This window comes from Temnothorax nylanderi, unplaced genomic scaffold (assembly GCF_030848795.1).
Source record: "Temnothorax nylanderi isolate EJ_2023f unplaced genomic scaffold, tnyl_v1.0 TNYL_tig0499_pilon, whole genome shotgun sequence".
Lineage (NCBI taxonomy): Eukaryota > Metazoa > Arthropoda > Insecta > Hymenoptera > Formicidae > Temnothorax > Temnothorax nylanderi.
In genome coordinates this window covers 24458-38757 of record NW_027249561.1, presented here as the reverse complement: position 1 = coordinate 38757, position 14300 = coordinate 24458, and the positions used below count along the sequence as shown (strand labels likewise).

At 35.4% G+C, this 14300-nt stretch overlaps 1 protein-coding gene across 4 annotated transcripts; it reads right to left on the bottom strand.

The window, feature by feature from the left end:
- Window positions 1-2124: 2124 nt before the first annotated feature.
- LOC139783419 (uncharacterized protein F21D5.5-like) lies at window positions 2125-6278 on the bottom strand. 4 transcript variants are annotated; one of them, XM_071722571.1, is made up of 6 exons: window positions 5453-6278; window positions 5175-5333; window positions 4033-4328; window positions 3878-3939; window positions 3656-3789; window positions 2125-3575 (listed from the first exon to the last, which is right to left on the bottom strand). In XM_071722571.1, the coding sequence occupies exons 3-5, from the start codon at window positions 4303-4305 to the stop codon at window positions 3786-3788; spliced, it is 339 nt and encodes a 112-aa protein (XP_071578672.1). In that variant the 5' UTR covers window positions 4306-4328; window positions 5175-5333; window positions 5453-6278; the 3' UTR covers window positions 2125-3575; window positions 3656-3785. The 4 variants fall into 4 exon arrangements, with proteins under 4 accessions (XP_071578672.1, XP_071578671.1, XP_071578669.1 ...); XM_071722570.1 differs by having other exon boundaries at window positions 4033-4314; XM_071722568.1 differs by having other exon boundaries at window positions 2125-3789; window positions 4033-4317.
- Between the last annotated feature and the right edge of the window lie 8022 nt (window positions 6279-14300).

The following is a 14300-nucleotide window of genomic DNA, read 5'->3' as shown; positions in this document are numbered from 1 at the left end:
GCGAGCGGTAGTGGGGGGATAGGAGGCGTCGCCTCGAGAATCGGCCCGAAAAGAGCATCTAATTCCGAGCACTGCTTTAAAGATATCTTTACGACGTCTTATGCAACATGCATGTTATCTGGGTAGATATGACGTACAAAATTACCTTTCTTAAAAAAAGGTAAAGAAAGGCGCCAAGTACACGTATAGTAGTGTATATGTGTTACCTCGAAAAAAAAGAATTGTTATCCTTATTTATTTAAAATTTCGAGGTCTAGCAGCGCCAAGTTTTTTTACAAGAAAAATTTATGTATTTTAATAAAATATTTTTATTTTGTACTATCTCTGTAATTCTTTGTGATTAAATCTTTTATTCTATTGAAAAATACATATATAAACTTTGTATTTAAATACCTTGTATTCCCTCGTTGGATTAAATATTTTAATAAAATATTTTTATTTTGTACTGTTCCTCTGTAATTCTTTGTGACCACTAAAAAATACACATGTAAACTTTGTATTTAAATATCTTGTATTCCCTTGTTAAATTTAAATAAAATTTTTTAATCTTATAAAATTGTTATCATACATTCTTTTTCTAATTGACACCATGTAAAGATTTTTCAAAGTAGTGCAACAATTATTTTTTGAGGCAATATATATGTTCTCTCTGTAATTGGCGCTGTAATTTAAAGAGATATCATTTCTTTTTTGTAATTGTAATAGATCACTTGAAGCGCGACTCTTCTTTGATAAGGTAACATAGTTTTGTGATGTGTATCACTTGGGTTATAATTTTTTGGAAATAAAGATACTACTGCTTAGATTTTTTCGAGATTTTTCGAGATACAAAGAGTACGTCTACCACTTGTTACTTAGGTTTTTTCGAGGTATAATACTACCACTTTCTTTTTTTTCGAGGTAACAACATATACACTACTATACGTGTACTTGGCGCCTTTCTTTACCTTTTTTTTAAGAAAGGTAATTTTGTACGGATATCACGCCTTTTTGTAGTATTACGCATTTTATAAACAGTATGTACAGGGTAAAGCTATTTGGAGGTATTATACTACCACTTTGTTTTTTTCGAGGTAACAACATAATACATATACACTACTATGCGTGTACTTGGCGCCTTTTTTTACCTTTTTTTTTAAAAAGGTAATTTTGTACGGATATCACGCCTTTTTGTAGTGTTACGTTAATCTTATAAACAATATATCTTATAATCTTATAAACAGTATGTACAAGGTGTGAAGCTAAAGGTGTTACGGACTATTATTTCTAAAGAAAACAATAATTTAATATTTTGCTTAGTTTTTTAAAAATAATAATCTGTAACCTTTTTAGTTGTACACCTTGTTAATGCTATACATATGTATACCACAGAAAAAAATTACTACTTAAAAATAAAAATGTAATGTGTCTGAAGTTGTTAATAATAGTTAAAACGTTTGACACACACACACACACACACACACACACACACACACACACACACACACACACACACACACACACACACACACACACACACACACCACACACACACACACACACACACACACACACACACACACACACACACACACACACACACACACACACACACACACACACACACACACACACACACACACACACACACACACACACACACACACACACACACACACACACACACACACACACGCGCGCGCGCGCGCGCCTTAGGGTAGCAGAAGAGAGAACAAGAGAAAAGTATCTTCGCGAACAATGGAGCTAGTCTCATGACGATGAGTCAAGTATGTACAAGAGCGAGATCGCAATGACCGATATGCAAGTGGATTAACCTAGTCGCGAAACGTTCACCCGTTATACTGTTGAAGAACCGACCGCATAACATTCCGTCTTTTTCTAATCCCGCTGTGAATCGATTTTCCAGCTAACGTATATCTTATGTCTTCGCAAAGCGTAACTTTTAAATCCTTTAGGGAGATCAATCACTTCAAGACGACACATTTTTTTTAGAGTGATTGAAGAGAAAGACAGAGAGCTTGTAAATGTCGCGAATAACGTCTTGGACGAGTATAGTAGCGTATACGTCAAGTCGGGAGGCGAATAGAAGTTAAGCAATGGAGAAAAAAAAGACAGACCAAGATATGCGAGTTAATTCAGTTATGATATATTTTTATATATTTTACAGAAGACGTATAAAAGATGTAAGAGGACTTGCGGTAAAAATTCATGCAAGTCTTAATAACTTCAAGGATTAAACTGACGAATATACAAAAGCTACTAAATGTACTCAAAGCTACTTAATGATTAATACAATGCTAAATGAAGTGTTGTACAAAATTTGAATAGAGTCAAAGATTGCGGTCAGCTACATATTAGTTGCTTTCCATTTACATCAAAACTCAGATAATTCTCACTTGTGATGTCATTCTGTCTTTATTATTCATTAATTCCCAAAAAGGATAGAACGACGTCACAAGTGAGAATTATCTGAGTTTTGATGTAAATGGAAAGCACCTATTATATACACGAAAATGAATTACGAATGATTATTACGTAACGATGTTCGTTGCGCTATAATTTCGCTTTGTTAAAAAATTATAATAAATTATAATAAATTGAGTTAATCGCAGCGCGCGACAAAGTTATGTACGTGAGCACTGTGAGCGATTTAATGATTGTAACCTTACTTGTATACATTTCCTAGAAAAATATTTCTATATTATGTTTAACAACAATATTAAATATTAACATTTCATAACTGCCAAACGTTTCCAGTTGAGCGCAATTGCACGAGTTACGAATCATTTATAGACTCTTTTTCTCAGTTAACTAGTTTCTACTGCATTGAAATCTTGCATAGATAAAAATGTATTAGCATATCGCGCAAGAATCATCGATATCTAAGTAAACAATTAATCAAATATATACAGTATATATGCGTACATCTGGATTAATCCGAAAGCTTAGTCTCCATCTTTTGAAACATAAAATAATTTTATGCCACAACAGTGAAGTGCGGAATATTAAATAAAATGCGCCATTTAACAATAACTTCTAAGGTAACAAGTTTAATCTACGGTGACCTAAATTTAAACGTGAAAAGAAATTAAATTATTTCAATGAGTTCTCGAATCGTCCCCAATCAGAAATAGACATGAGTCACGTAGAAACGAATTTCCTAATTCGTCTGAGTTATTCGATACAATGTTCTAGTTTAAATGTGACACTACTTTGTAAAATGTTAAGTTTTATTGTTTTCTCTACTCTACGATCAATATAACAATCTTTATAAATTTCTTTCTAAATAAAAATATTCTACACAATCGGAAAGCTATTTTACAACATGAGTAAAGAACGAAGTAAAAAAGCGAAATAATCAATTTTGACGCGATTAAAGGGAATCATCAATGGCGATTGTATTAAACTCTAGTCCATACTGACTAATAATCGCGGATTATGCGTGAAAATTGTAGAGTTTCTTGACAACTCTTAAGTACAGATGGATTCAAGTGTTTCTGGCTTCATTCATCTGGTCCCATGCCTACTTGTTCAGCATGTCCGTTCATTACCAGTTCTTCAGTAAGGGAAATTAGCTTTAAAAAATCAATTAATTTCAATTAATTTGCGCATCTGCAAAGAGATTCTCGAAGATTGGATAATAATAACTACTTACCTTATAATTTTGTATCATAAAATAAATATTTGCATAAATATTAGTTTGAATGCGACCTTCAATCTGAGTTTGGGCAGCAACTCCCTTTGAGGAACAATTTTGTACCACATTGTAAGCTTCTGTCGATCATTTACCTGCAAAAGAGTAACATCAAAGTATAATTACATATCCAAAGATAAATAATTTTGAGTGTAGAGATGTATATATCTAAAATCTACTTACACGTAGGAGTTGATATTAATCTCGTTGATTGAAATGTGGCTTGGATCAGTCAACTCGCGAAACTGTAATATAATAATAAATCGATTAGAATTTTCGGAAACATTACTTCATACGATTCTTTCACACGATGACGGTTAATGTTAATTTTCGATTACCTTATTATTACGTTTCGCGTGTTCTATACTTGTCGTCATGACGAAACATCTGACCGAGACATTGCGCTTCTTGGCTATCTCAATATATCTCTTTCTCGAAGCTGGATCAGGATTGGTATTGTCTATAACTATACTTTTTCCTTGATTCAAGTATTGTTGGACTGCAGCAATGCACTTCTGCCAGCTGCCTAAAGTGTCTCTGTTGACGTATCCGTATTCCTTCAGATAATTCTTTGCAAAATGCGATTTTCCGGAGTCTGGACTGCCGACCATAAGTACCACCTGCTAATGGATATCTATAAGCACGAGGAAAGAGCGGGCCTCTGTTCACATTTGACGTTCACGATGATATTCGTGTTATGCACGATGCTTCTGTCGAAACCGAGGAATCACATGCCGGAAAAATTTTACTTAGGTATTTATCATTAAAAGAATAACTTTGTATAATTCTCTTTTATGTTATTTCTCATTAGACCATGGTACGAGAGAAACAAACACATTTTTCCAGCGAGTAGATGGAAACCTTTTGATCCAACGAAAAGTTATGACAAGTATACAGTGTCGGATAAAAATAGGAAGAAAGATAAAATCTGATAAACTTAGATTCAACGAATTGTCCAATTTCGTTTAAAGGATCCAGATTCAAAGGACTGTAATTTAGTAGAGCTACATAATCGAGTAAATGAATTAAATATTATCACATAACTGAATGAATTTGAATCTGAATCTTTTAAACGAAATTGGACAATTCGTTGAATCTAAGTTTATCAGATTTTATCTTTCTTCCTATTTTTATCCGACACTGTATACTTGTCATAACTTTTCGTTGGATCAAAAGGTTCCCATCTACTCGCTGGAAAAATGTGTTTGTTCCCCTCGTATCATGATCTAGTGAGAAATAACATAAAAGAGAATTATACAAAGTATTCTTTTAATGATAAATATACCTAAGTAAAATTTTTCCGGCATGTGATTCCTCGGTTTCGACAGAAGCATCGTGCATAACACGAATATCATCGTGAACGTCAAATGTGAACAGAGGTTCGCTTTTTCCTCGTGCCTAATCGCAATATTACATACATTAAAATAACATGCCAACATTGTGATATTGCTTCATAAGTTTTATCACTTAGTATCTTTACCTTAGTTACAATAAAATCGTAAAACGTATAATGGTGCGGTAATATAAGAAAGATCCTCCTTGACATACATTAACTGATCTACCATTACTGTTTTAAGCTCGCTGAATTCACGCTTCGGAACTTCTAAACATCTCTGAAGAAGCTGATAGATAGAATTACCTGTATGTGAAAATTTAATTTATGCAGTAGAACATTATATATCACGCCAATGTTACTCCAAAAGTGACACTGGAGTATTTTAATAACTTAAAAATTCTCTAAATCACTGCGACATTCACCTTTCTTCATTATAACACTCCGACGATAGCCAGATCCATCCCAATAACTGAATGTGATCTCAATTTCTTCTTCCTTCAACGCGTTCTGCTTTCTAGCCCATTCTTGCCTCAATTCTTCCTTAAGTTTATTTTCCTCCTCCTTCCTTTCCCTATCTGGCAAGAAACTTGTATCTACATCTGGATTTTTCTTAATCTTCTTAATCGCGAGGCCATCAGATTGCTCATTTTCTGACTGCGGGGATTTTTCGGCATTGTCTTCATCCAGATTAAAAGACAAAGCTTGAATCTGTCTCTTCTGTTTGTTCTTTTCTTTTCCTGCTCTTTTTCACGTTCCTTGTATCAAAGCATGATATGTATGACTAGATGACATTCAGAGCACTGGGCAGAAATCACATGTGTATATATATATATATAATCACGGCAAACCGCATATATAACATCGTGTTATTTTTATTACATTTAGGAAAATTATTTCATATTAACTCAATAGGCGTTAAACTTGCATACATAGGGAGCTTTCCAGCAAGTGACACAAGCCGACACAAACGTCGTTCTATCTTTCCTTTTTGGCAATGAGTAACAAAGACAAAACGATACCTGTGTCGACTTGTGTCGCTTGCTGGAAAGCTCCCATAAGTGAATCTCGCGTTTTATGTAAAATTTTGTAAGAAATCGCCGAAATCGGTAATCTAACCTATACTACGTTTACGCGAACGTTACTTAATTCTGTAGTAACTTACGAACGATACGATAATTCCTCCGCATAAACGGGAGATTTTATAGTAACTACGATGATATCGTTCGTATAAGTTACTACAGAAGTAATACTCACGTAACGTAAACTATTATTCTTTGACTTATCAAGAGTTGTAAACTATTATAATTCCTGTCACATGCACTTAGTCGCGTAAAAGAGTCACGGTGCGGTTTCGCTTCGCGTCGTATAATAATAGGATAATTACATGTAAATAAAACAATTACCTTGAATCAGAAAAAATATTAATTGTCGCGTCGCGTAAAGAGTCACGGTCGGTCTCGCTCCGCGCGTACTTGACGTGGGACACTATACCGTGTTATAGGTTATAACTGACTGTGACAGGTGACAGCGCGCTAAACGCACTGTCTGCACTGGGCTGCACTGCGCGCAGTTTACACACACGTATACATCGAGAAACTGGCGATACTAGTGGCACCGCCAGTGTCGAAAAAGTGAAAAGGACGCGATTCCAGCCAATGAAATGATGCCATGGCATGAGAGACGGTCGACGTATCTGAACGACGTATCTTAAATAAAAATTTTCACATTTGGACTTTGCGTCGCAATATCTCCGCTCGTAGGGCACGTAGCGGAAATATTATAAGAGAAACCCCCCCCTAATTCGACCCCAAGCTATCGATTAAGCCTACTTAGAACTTGATCCGTTCACTCGTTATCGAGATCTCAACATCTCGAGTACTCGCAACTCGTCGCGTCGCGTAAAAGAGTCACGGTCGGTCTCGCTCCGCGTGTACTTGGCGCGAGACACTACCGTGTCTCTTGATATAGACTATATATAGATATATACATTATAATGACATGCTGTTTGAATTTTTGTCTTCCAGCATTGCTATTTTTGTTTGTTGGTTATTGGTTGGTGTATTTTCATGTAATAAATGATTTTTTATCCATATAATAATTGTATTTTTATACACTAACAATTATAGTGTTTTCTACTGGGAAAACTAGTGTAACCACTGGTGCACACTGAGTGCAATTTCGTTGTTCCAATATAAAAATCAGTTCACATATTTTCAGTGTTTAATGTTCTACTGTGATTAATTTGACAAATTTTTGACAGTAGAACATTAAACACTGAAAATATGTGACTTGATTTTCACATTGAAACAATGAAATTGCACTCAGTGTGCACCAGTGTTGCACTAGTTTTCCCAGTAGAAAACGCTATACTAAACGCTCCCAAACCCACAGCAAACGCTGCTCTTTACGCCGTTTCTAATAACAAGAGTAAACGCCCGTTAAACGCTTAACAGAGGCTGCACGCAGTTTCCAATGATGAGAGCAAACGTCTATTAAACGCTTAACACAGGATCTATAAACGTTTTAAAGAACTCTCAGTAAACGCCATACGTCAAGTAAACGCTGAACAAACTCTCAAAAACGCTGTATACAAACGCCTTCCAAACGCTGCAGCGTTGCAATTTCCTCTCTACGAACTCTCTACTGACCGTTTTTAAATTCTCAACGAACTCTCCCCAAACGCTCACGTAAACGCCAAACAAACGTTCATGAAATTTCTCATTTTCGCCAGGGTCGCATTCTGGAATATTCGCTGACATTCGCTCGGCAATAACAAAGTCACGCTACCGCGCCAACAAGGGAGAAAGTTCATGCCATAAACACCGCTGCCGAAAACAAGCACCGAGCACTTCTAGTCGTCACGTGAAAACGGTGACGTCAACGCCATGACGTAGGCCGCCGAGGGCCAATCACCCGCCCGAAATCATCGGTGATCTGCCTGGAGGGAGCATCACCGCGGAGGTGATAAAAGACCGCCGCTGCGCCGCGGAACCGATTTCGCTCGCAGATCACCCGCCTAGTATCTTATACGACCGCACACCGCTTTATACCGCGCTTTTCGCTTTGCAAACCGCACTTGCTTTCGCTTCCGCAATTCGCTTTAGCACCCGCTACATCTTGCCGCTTTGCCGTGCTAAATTCTGTGCGCGCTCACGGCTTCGGTTCTTTGCTGTAAAGAAACGAACTCTGTACATATAGACATTGCAAATATAGAATTTTATTTCATAATTTCTGTACTTGCTACCTATTCTCTTGTGGTCGTCTCGTTACCTCGCGCTATCCCGCGCAAACGCGTGCTCTCGAACAATAAGCGATAACTAAAAGCTTATGAAGGTTACTCCTTGTCAGTATCATGATTTCGGCAATATACGTCAACATTATCGTAAATGTTTACGTTATTTTGCAGATTTACCCAATTAAACATCCTTCAGAAGTTCCTTTCTTCTTTCAAGACATGAAAAGCTTTTCTATCTCCTATCAAGAATTAGTCACAGAATTTTTCCGTTGTGATCGAGATCTCAATCGTCTAAAATTATGTATTGGTACATCTTACCCAAATCTTCCAGACAATTATCTCGACAAGATTTTGCAGGATATTAAAAAACGATTTCTTCCACAGCTAAATTCAAGATGGAATACAGTGCAACGATCAAAGCCGAGATTCTATAAGAAGTACAGTACTTGGTTACAAGGTATTTTTGAAGTTGTACTCCAACTGGACCATCAAACTATTCAGTAGGCAGACCGAAAAAGAGTTTCGACAAATGCTGTGATCGTGCAAAACGGAAGAAACTAAGCAAATTACGCGCTGCTTACCCATAACAAATGATCGATGCCGCTTCAAGTAAAGTACAAAATCAGAAAAATGGTTTTGATGCTAATACTGCTCTGGCATTATTAATGGATTCTCAGTTATCAAGACGACATCGACAGTATGAAACAATAAGAGCTGCGACGAAGAAAATTGGATTCGATATATTTCTATCATATAAAAATATCCAAAAATCAAAACAGGATTGCTACCCAGACGACATTAATATTACAGAGAGTTCGGCGTCAAATAATTTATAAAAATTACAAGATTGTACTGCAAAAAGACTATTTGAGACAATAGATAAAGAAAATATGGTTGATGTCAACGAATTAACATTGCTCACGAAATGGGGTTGTGATGGATCATCAGGTCAGAGCGAATACAAACAAAGTTTTACAGACAAAGAAATATCTGATGGATATATGTTTATGACTTCATTGGTGCCCTTACGTCTTACTTCATTTTACGATACAAATATTATTATTTGGAATAATGATCGACCTTCTTCAACGAGATATTGCAGAGCAATACAATTTGAATACACAAAAGAAACTGCTGAAAAAATAAAAAGTGAAAAGCAATCTTGGATGACGAAATTGCTCAATTACGAGAAACAGAAATAGAAAAGTTCGGAACCACATTCAAAATAAATCACCAAATGATATTTACGATGATAGACGGTAAGGTAGCTCAAGCTGTAACTCACACGCCTTCATCATCTTCGTGCTTCATTTGCGGTTCCAAACCATCTCAAATGAATAACTTAACAGAAATTAGTAAAAGGTCTAACAAAGAAGAAGCACTCAAATTGGGAATGTCACCCTTGCACGCACGAATCAAATTCATGGAATGTATGTTACACATTGCCTACAATTTGTCTTTCAAGAAGTGGTCAATAACGCCAGAAACACGCATTCAAAAAGAAGAAATAAAAAAAAGAATACAAGACGCTTTTTATAATAAACTTGGACTGAGGGTAGACATCGTTAAACAAGATACCGGATCATCTAATGACGGAAATACTTCTCGACAATTTTTTGCTGATCCAAAAATCACAGCAGAAATAACTGGAGGTGACGAGGAATTGATCAGAAGATTTTCCACAATATTACAAACGATTAATTATGGTGAAAAAGTAAATTCAGAAAAATTCGGTTCTTATGCGTACAAGACAGCGGAAATATTTATTGAAAAATATTCTTGGTACTTTATGCCAATTACCGTTCATAAAATTCTTCTTCACGGTAAGGAAATTATAGAAAATGCAGCGTTACCTGTTGGGACATTATGGAAGAAGCTCAAGAGGCAAGAAATAAGGACTATAAACGATATCGACTTAATCATAGTAGAAAATGTAGCCGTCTGTTTACAAATGAAGATGTTATGCATACCCTTATCAAAATGTGCCATTAAGTACTCAATGGCGGTCAATGGGAATGTATGGTTACCATACAGTTGCAATGCGAATTGTGTGGAAAAGTCAATGGAAAATATTGAGTGGCAATAAGATGAATGGAAACGCAATGGCAAGATTCGAATGATAACTTTTTCCATACAGGCGTAATGGAAACTGCTAACGGCTTATGAAGGTTAAAACTTGTGTATGGAACTTGCAATGCGATAATGGAAAAGTTAATGGAAAATATTGAGTGGCAATAAGATGAATAGAAACGCAATGGCAAGATTCGAATGACAACCTTTTCCATACAGGCGTAATGGAAACTGCCAATGACTCATGAAGGATAAAATTTGTATGGCATTTTTCTACCTTCAGCCAATGTTGTTCAGTGTGAATTGTAATGGAAATTCGTCAATGGTAAATAATATGCGTCAGACAATATATTGTATGGCATTTATTGACTTTCACATTTTAATCCATAGACATTTGACATTCATCGTCAAAACGTTGCCGTAGTGAGAGGTGAAAGATTATTACGGCAAAAAGTAAGTTTTTGAGTTGAATTTCTATGACTTTTGCATTTATTTGCGATTAGCTTTTAGAAAAAGTATTTTTGTAATCGAATGCTATAAACATTAACCTAACTATAAGAACGTAGCTACAACTCTTTCATGTATTTTTTGAGTTAAGTGCCACATAACCTACAAAAAGACCCTTAGTGGTCTATAAAGGTTAGACTGTCCGTTGAACCAAAGGCAATGGGAAATGAAGGCATTTATATTAAAGACAAAATAGGACTTGGTTAGATGGCGCGTGTGTGAATGGTAGCGGTGAAAGTGCGTTGTGCGATTTTAGCTTTGTTTCTGGGTTTAAAGATTAGTATGTGGCAAGTAGGGATAATGGAAAGATGTGTAAGTAGAGGATGCGATGAGAATGAAGGGAGATAGTAGGATGCAAGTAGAGAAAAGTAGTATAGAAGTGTTTAGAGAACTTGGTAGAATGAGGTTATGGTGACGAGTCAGTTAGGCGGTAATGGCGGTAATGGCGGTAATGGTAATATTAAAGACAAATAGTACCATTTATTAAAATGCCATTGAATTCCCATTGTTCCAGACGCAATGGAAATGAAGGCATTTTTGCCAAAGATAAAAATTTCCACACAAAATCCCACTGGTACCAGTGTTAATACCAATGGCAATACTAATGGCAATACCAATGGCAATACCAATGGGATTTTGTGTGGAACTTTTTATCTTTGGCAAAAATGCCTTTATTTCCATTGCGTCTGGAACAATGGGAATTCAATGGCATTTTTTAATGGCAATGAAGGGCACATTTCCATAAGGGTATGATGCTCGTGTCATCCGATCCGTTAATAACTAGTTTAAGAAGTAAACCACATAAACAAAATTTAGAGTTAAGCGATGAGACGCAAGAATTACTTTGCTCTTATATGTAAATCAAATGTAAATTGAATTTTTATTTAATTTCTATCAAATACTTGTTCCTATCATTAATTTTTAATAAATATATACTTTTGCAATTTTTATAAGTCAACATTGAAAGGTTCTATGATCATTTATTGCATATTTTACAAGTAACATAATTTTTTCCGCGATTCGCGCAAACGGCTTTACTGTGCGCCGTATCGCATATTGTGCCCGATGTAATAAGTGCTACGCCTGAGGTCGAACAATCAATCGCGAAAGTAAAAGTCATTGTTACGCTAACGAAACGCAGCGTGGTCGTCTCGGACAAATTGCGGCGCCTGCAAAAATGGAAGAAACACTTCTCAAGTTTAAACAAGACGTTCCCACGAGGTGGAATTTCACTCTGATTATGATCGAGCCATTTCTGGAGCTCCATGAATACGTATACCCGATTTCTCTTAAGTGCAAAGGGCCTGTAGACATGCTTACGCGCGAAGAATTCGATTTATTGCGGGATATAGTATTAGTTTTAAAACCTGTGGAAAATGTAATAACCGAGTGCAGCGGAAACATATACGTTACATCGAGTTTGATAATTCCGATTATCCGCTGCATGATGATCGCTATCAGGACACGTAATCCGTGCACTAAAATAGGATAACAGTTCCAAGAAAAACTTTTAACGGAATCGCATCGTCGATTTAAAGATTATGAGTCTCGCGAGCTGCTCGCGATATCGACTATTCTTGACCCGCGATTTAAAAAGCTGCACTTTCAAAAGCCTCTTTTCGCCGCGATCACGAAGATCAATACGATTATTGAAACGGCTTTACATCAAAACGAAAGTCCTATCACGCGGGTGATGGAGGACGAAAATTCGCAGATAGCAAACAATAGTGTATGGAGTTTTCACGATAAACTCATCGTTTCTGAGAATCAAACGGTACCTTCCGATTGCCACGAGCTCACTCTCGAACTCAGATAATATCTGAATCAGCCGGTTGTCTCGCAATCCGAAAACCCTATCGAGTACTGGGACAAGTTGAAAGTTGCGTATCCGACACTACACTCATGCGCTCTAAAATATTTAAGGATTGTTGCTACATCCGTTCCGTCAGAGAGGAAAGCTGGCGCGATTAAGGCTTAATGTCGTAGTCGACTTACGGGAGACAAACTTAATACTTTGGTATTCCTTAGTTCCCTCAGCAAAGAATATTGGCATATTTTATAAACGGCATTCATAACGAAGTTTCTTCAACTGATAACTTGTGTGCACCTGTATTTGCTGTGATCTCATTATTTAAGCTGTTAGTTTAAGAAGCATGAACTAATGTTTTTACTGTACTTACATAAAATTGATATGTACAAGAATTTTAATAATATAACGTGATATAATATCAAATTTCTTGAGTTTTTATAAATTATAACCTACTTCCCACATAGCACAAAACTCAACAAATACCTTTCAGAGACCTTCGCAAAGCGTTACAAAAAAGATTTCATAAATGTCTCATATACGTCTCGGATACGTGAAAATGTCCGCTCTTTTGTCACAAAGACATTTATGAAAGGTTGCACATACATCTCCTAGAGATTTTGCAACCATCTCTGAGATGTTTTGCAAAACATTTTGAGTACGTTGTATAGAGTATAAACAAAATAAAATAATTAAAACCGTTAGCTAAATATAGGGTATCTATAAGAGATCGGGTATTCGCAGTCACGTAATTGATCCTGCTTAGGTAATCCAATGTGGTGGCTTTGGCACGCTTTTTTACAAATAGCTATATTGTGCGGAAGTTTTGTGTCTTATCCTAGGATTATTCTGGACTCATTCCCTTGCTCTTAATCCTACGATAAGACACAAACTTCCGCACAATATAGTCATTTGTAAAAAATTAAGCGTGCAAAACCACCATATTGGATTGCCTAAGCAGGACCAATCACAGGCTACTGTGAATATCCGGTCTCTTAAATATACCCTGGATAAATAGGAAAAAGCTATGGCAAACCACAAAATAAATTGTATTTGATCGCGTAGTTTGTTTTTATATATTTATTTACAATCTTAATTATTCTCTAACGTTCTGCCTCATATAGCTTTATATTAACTTTCAATTTTATTAATTTTATTTTATGTATATTTTCGATTGATATTTATAGTCCCGAATGAAAAATCACTGATCATGTTAACAAAAAATAGTTTTATTATACTTATAATTTTGTATTTGAGTAAGATTGTAAGATTATTTTTAAAAGATATGGAAAAATATATCAATTAAATATTTAATATTAATTCTTTTCTTTGCACCGCTTTATTTTATAATCAAGTATATAAAATAATTGCAACAAAGACAAAATATTATCAAAAAGGGTAATTTTATTTTAAGATCATAAGTATAAACCATTATTAAGTATATAATTTTATATAATATAATTAAGTATATAATTTTATATAATTAATTAAATAAAAAAAAAACAATTTTTTTAATGTAAAAATATTTAATATAATTACCATTGCACATGGAATATTATGATAAGTAAACAAAAAAACACAAATATTAAGAAATAAAACAATATTACCAAATAAGAACGTTAAAAATAAAATATTTCTTAAAGCACAGAAG

What these genes read in the sequence shown, in the direction of transcription:
- LOC139783419 (XM_071722568.1), bottom strand. Translation starts at nt 5,240, where the DNA reads ATGTCAAGGAGGATCTTTCTTATATTACCGCACCATTATACGTTTTAC. An exon ending in ACGATTTTATTGTAACTAAG is followed by an intron (nt 4,318 to 5,174) that starts GTAAAGATACTA and finishes GATATCCATTAG; the next exon opens with CAGGTGGTACTTATGGTCGG. An exon ending in ACGCGAAACGTAATAATAAG is followed by an intron (nt 3,940 to 4,032) that starts GTAATCGAAAAT and finishes ATTATATTACAG; the next exon opens with TTTCGCGAGTTGACTGATCC.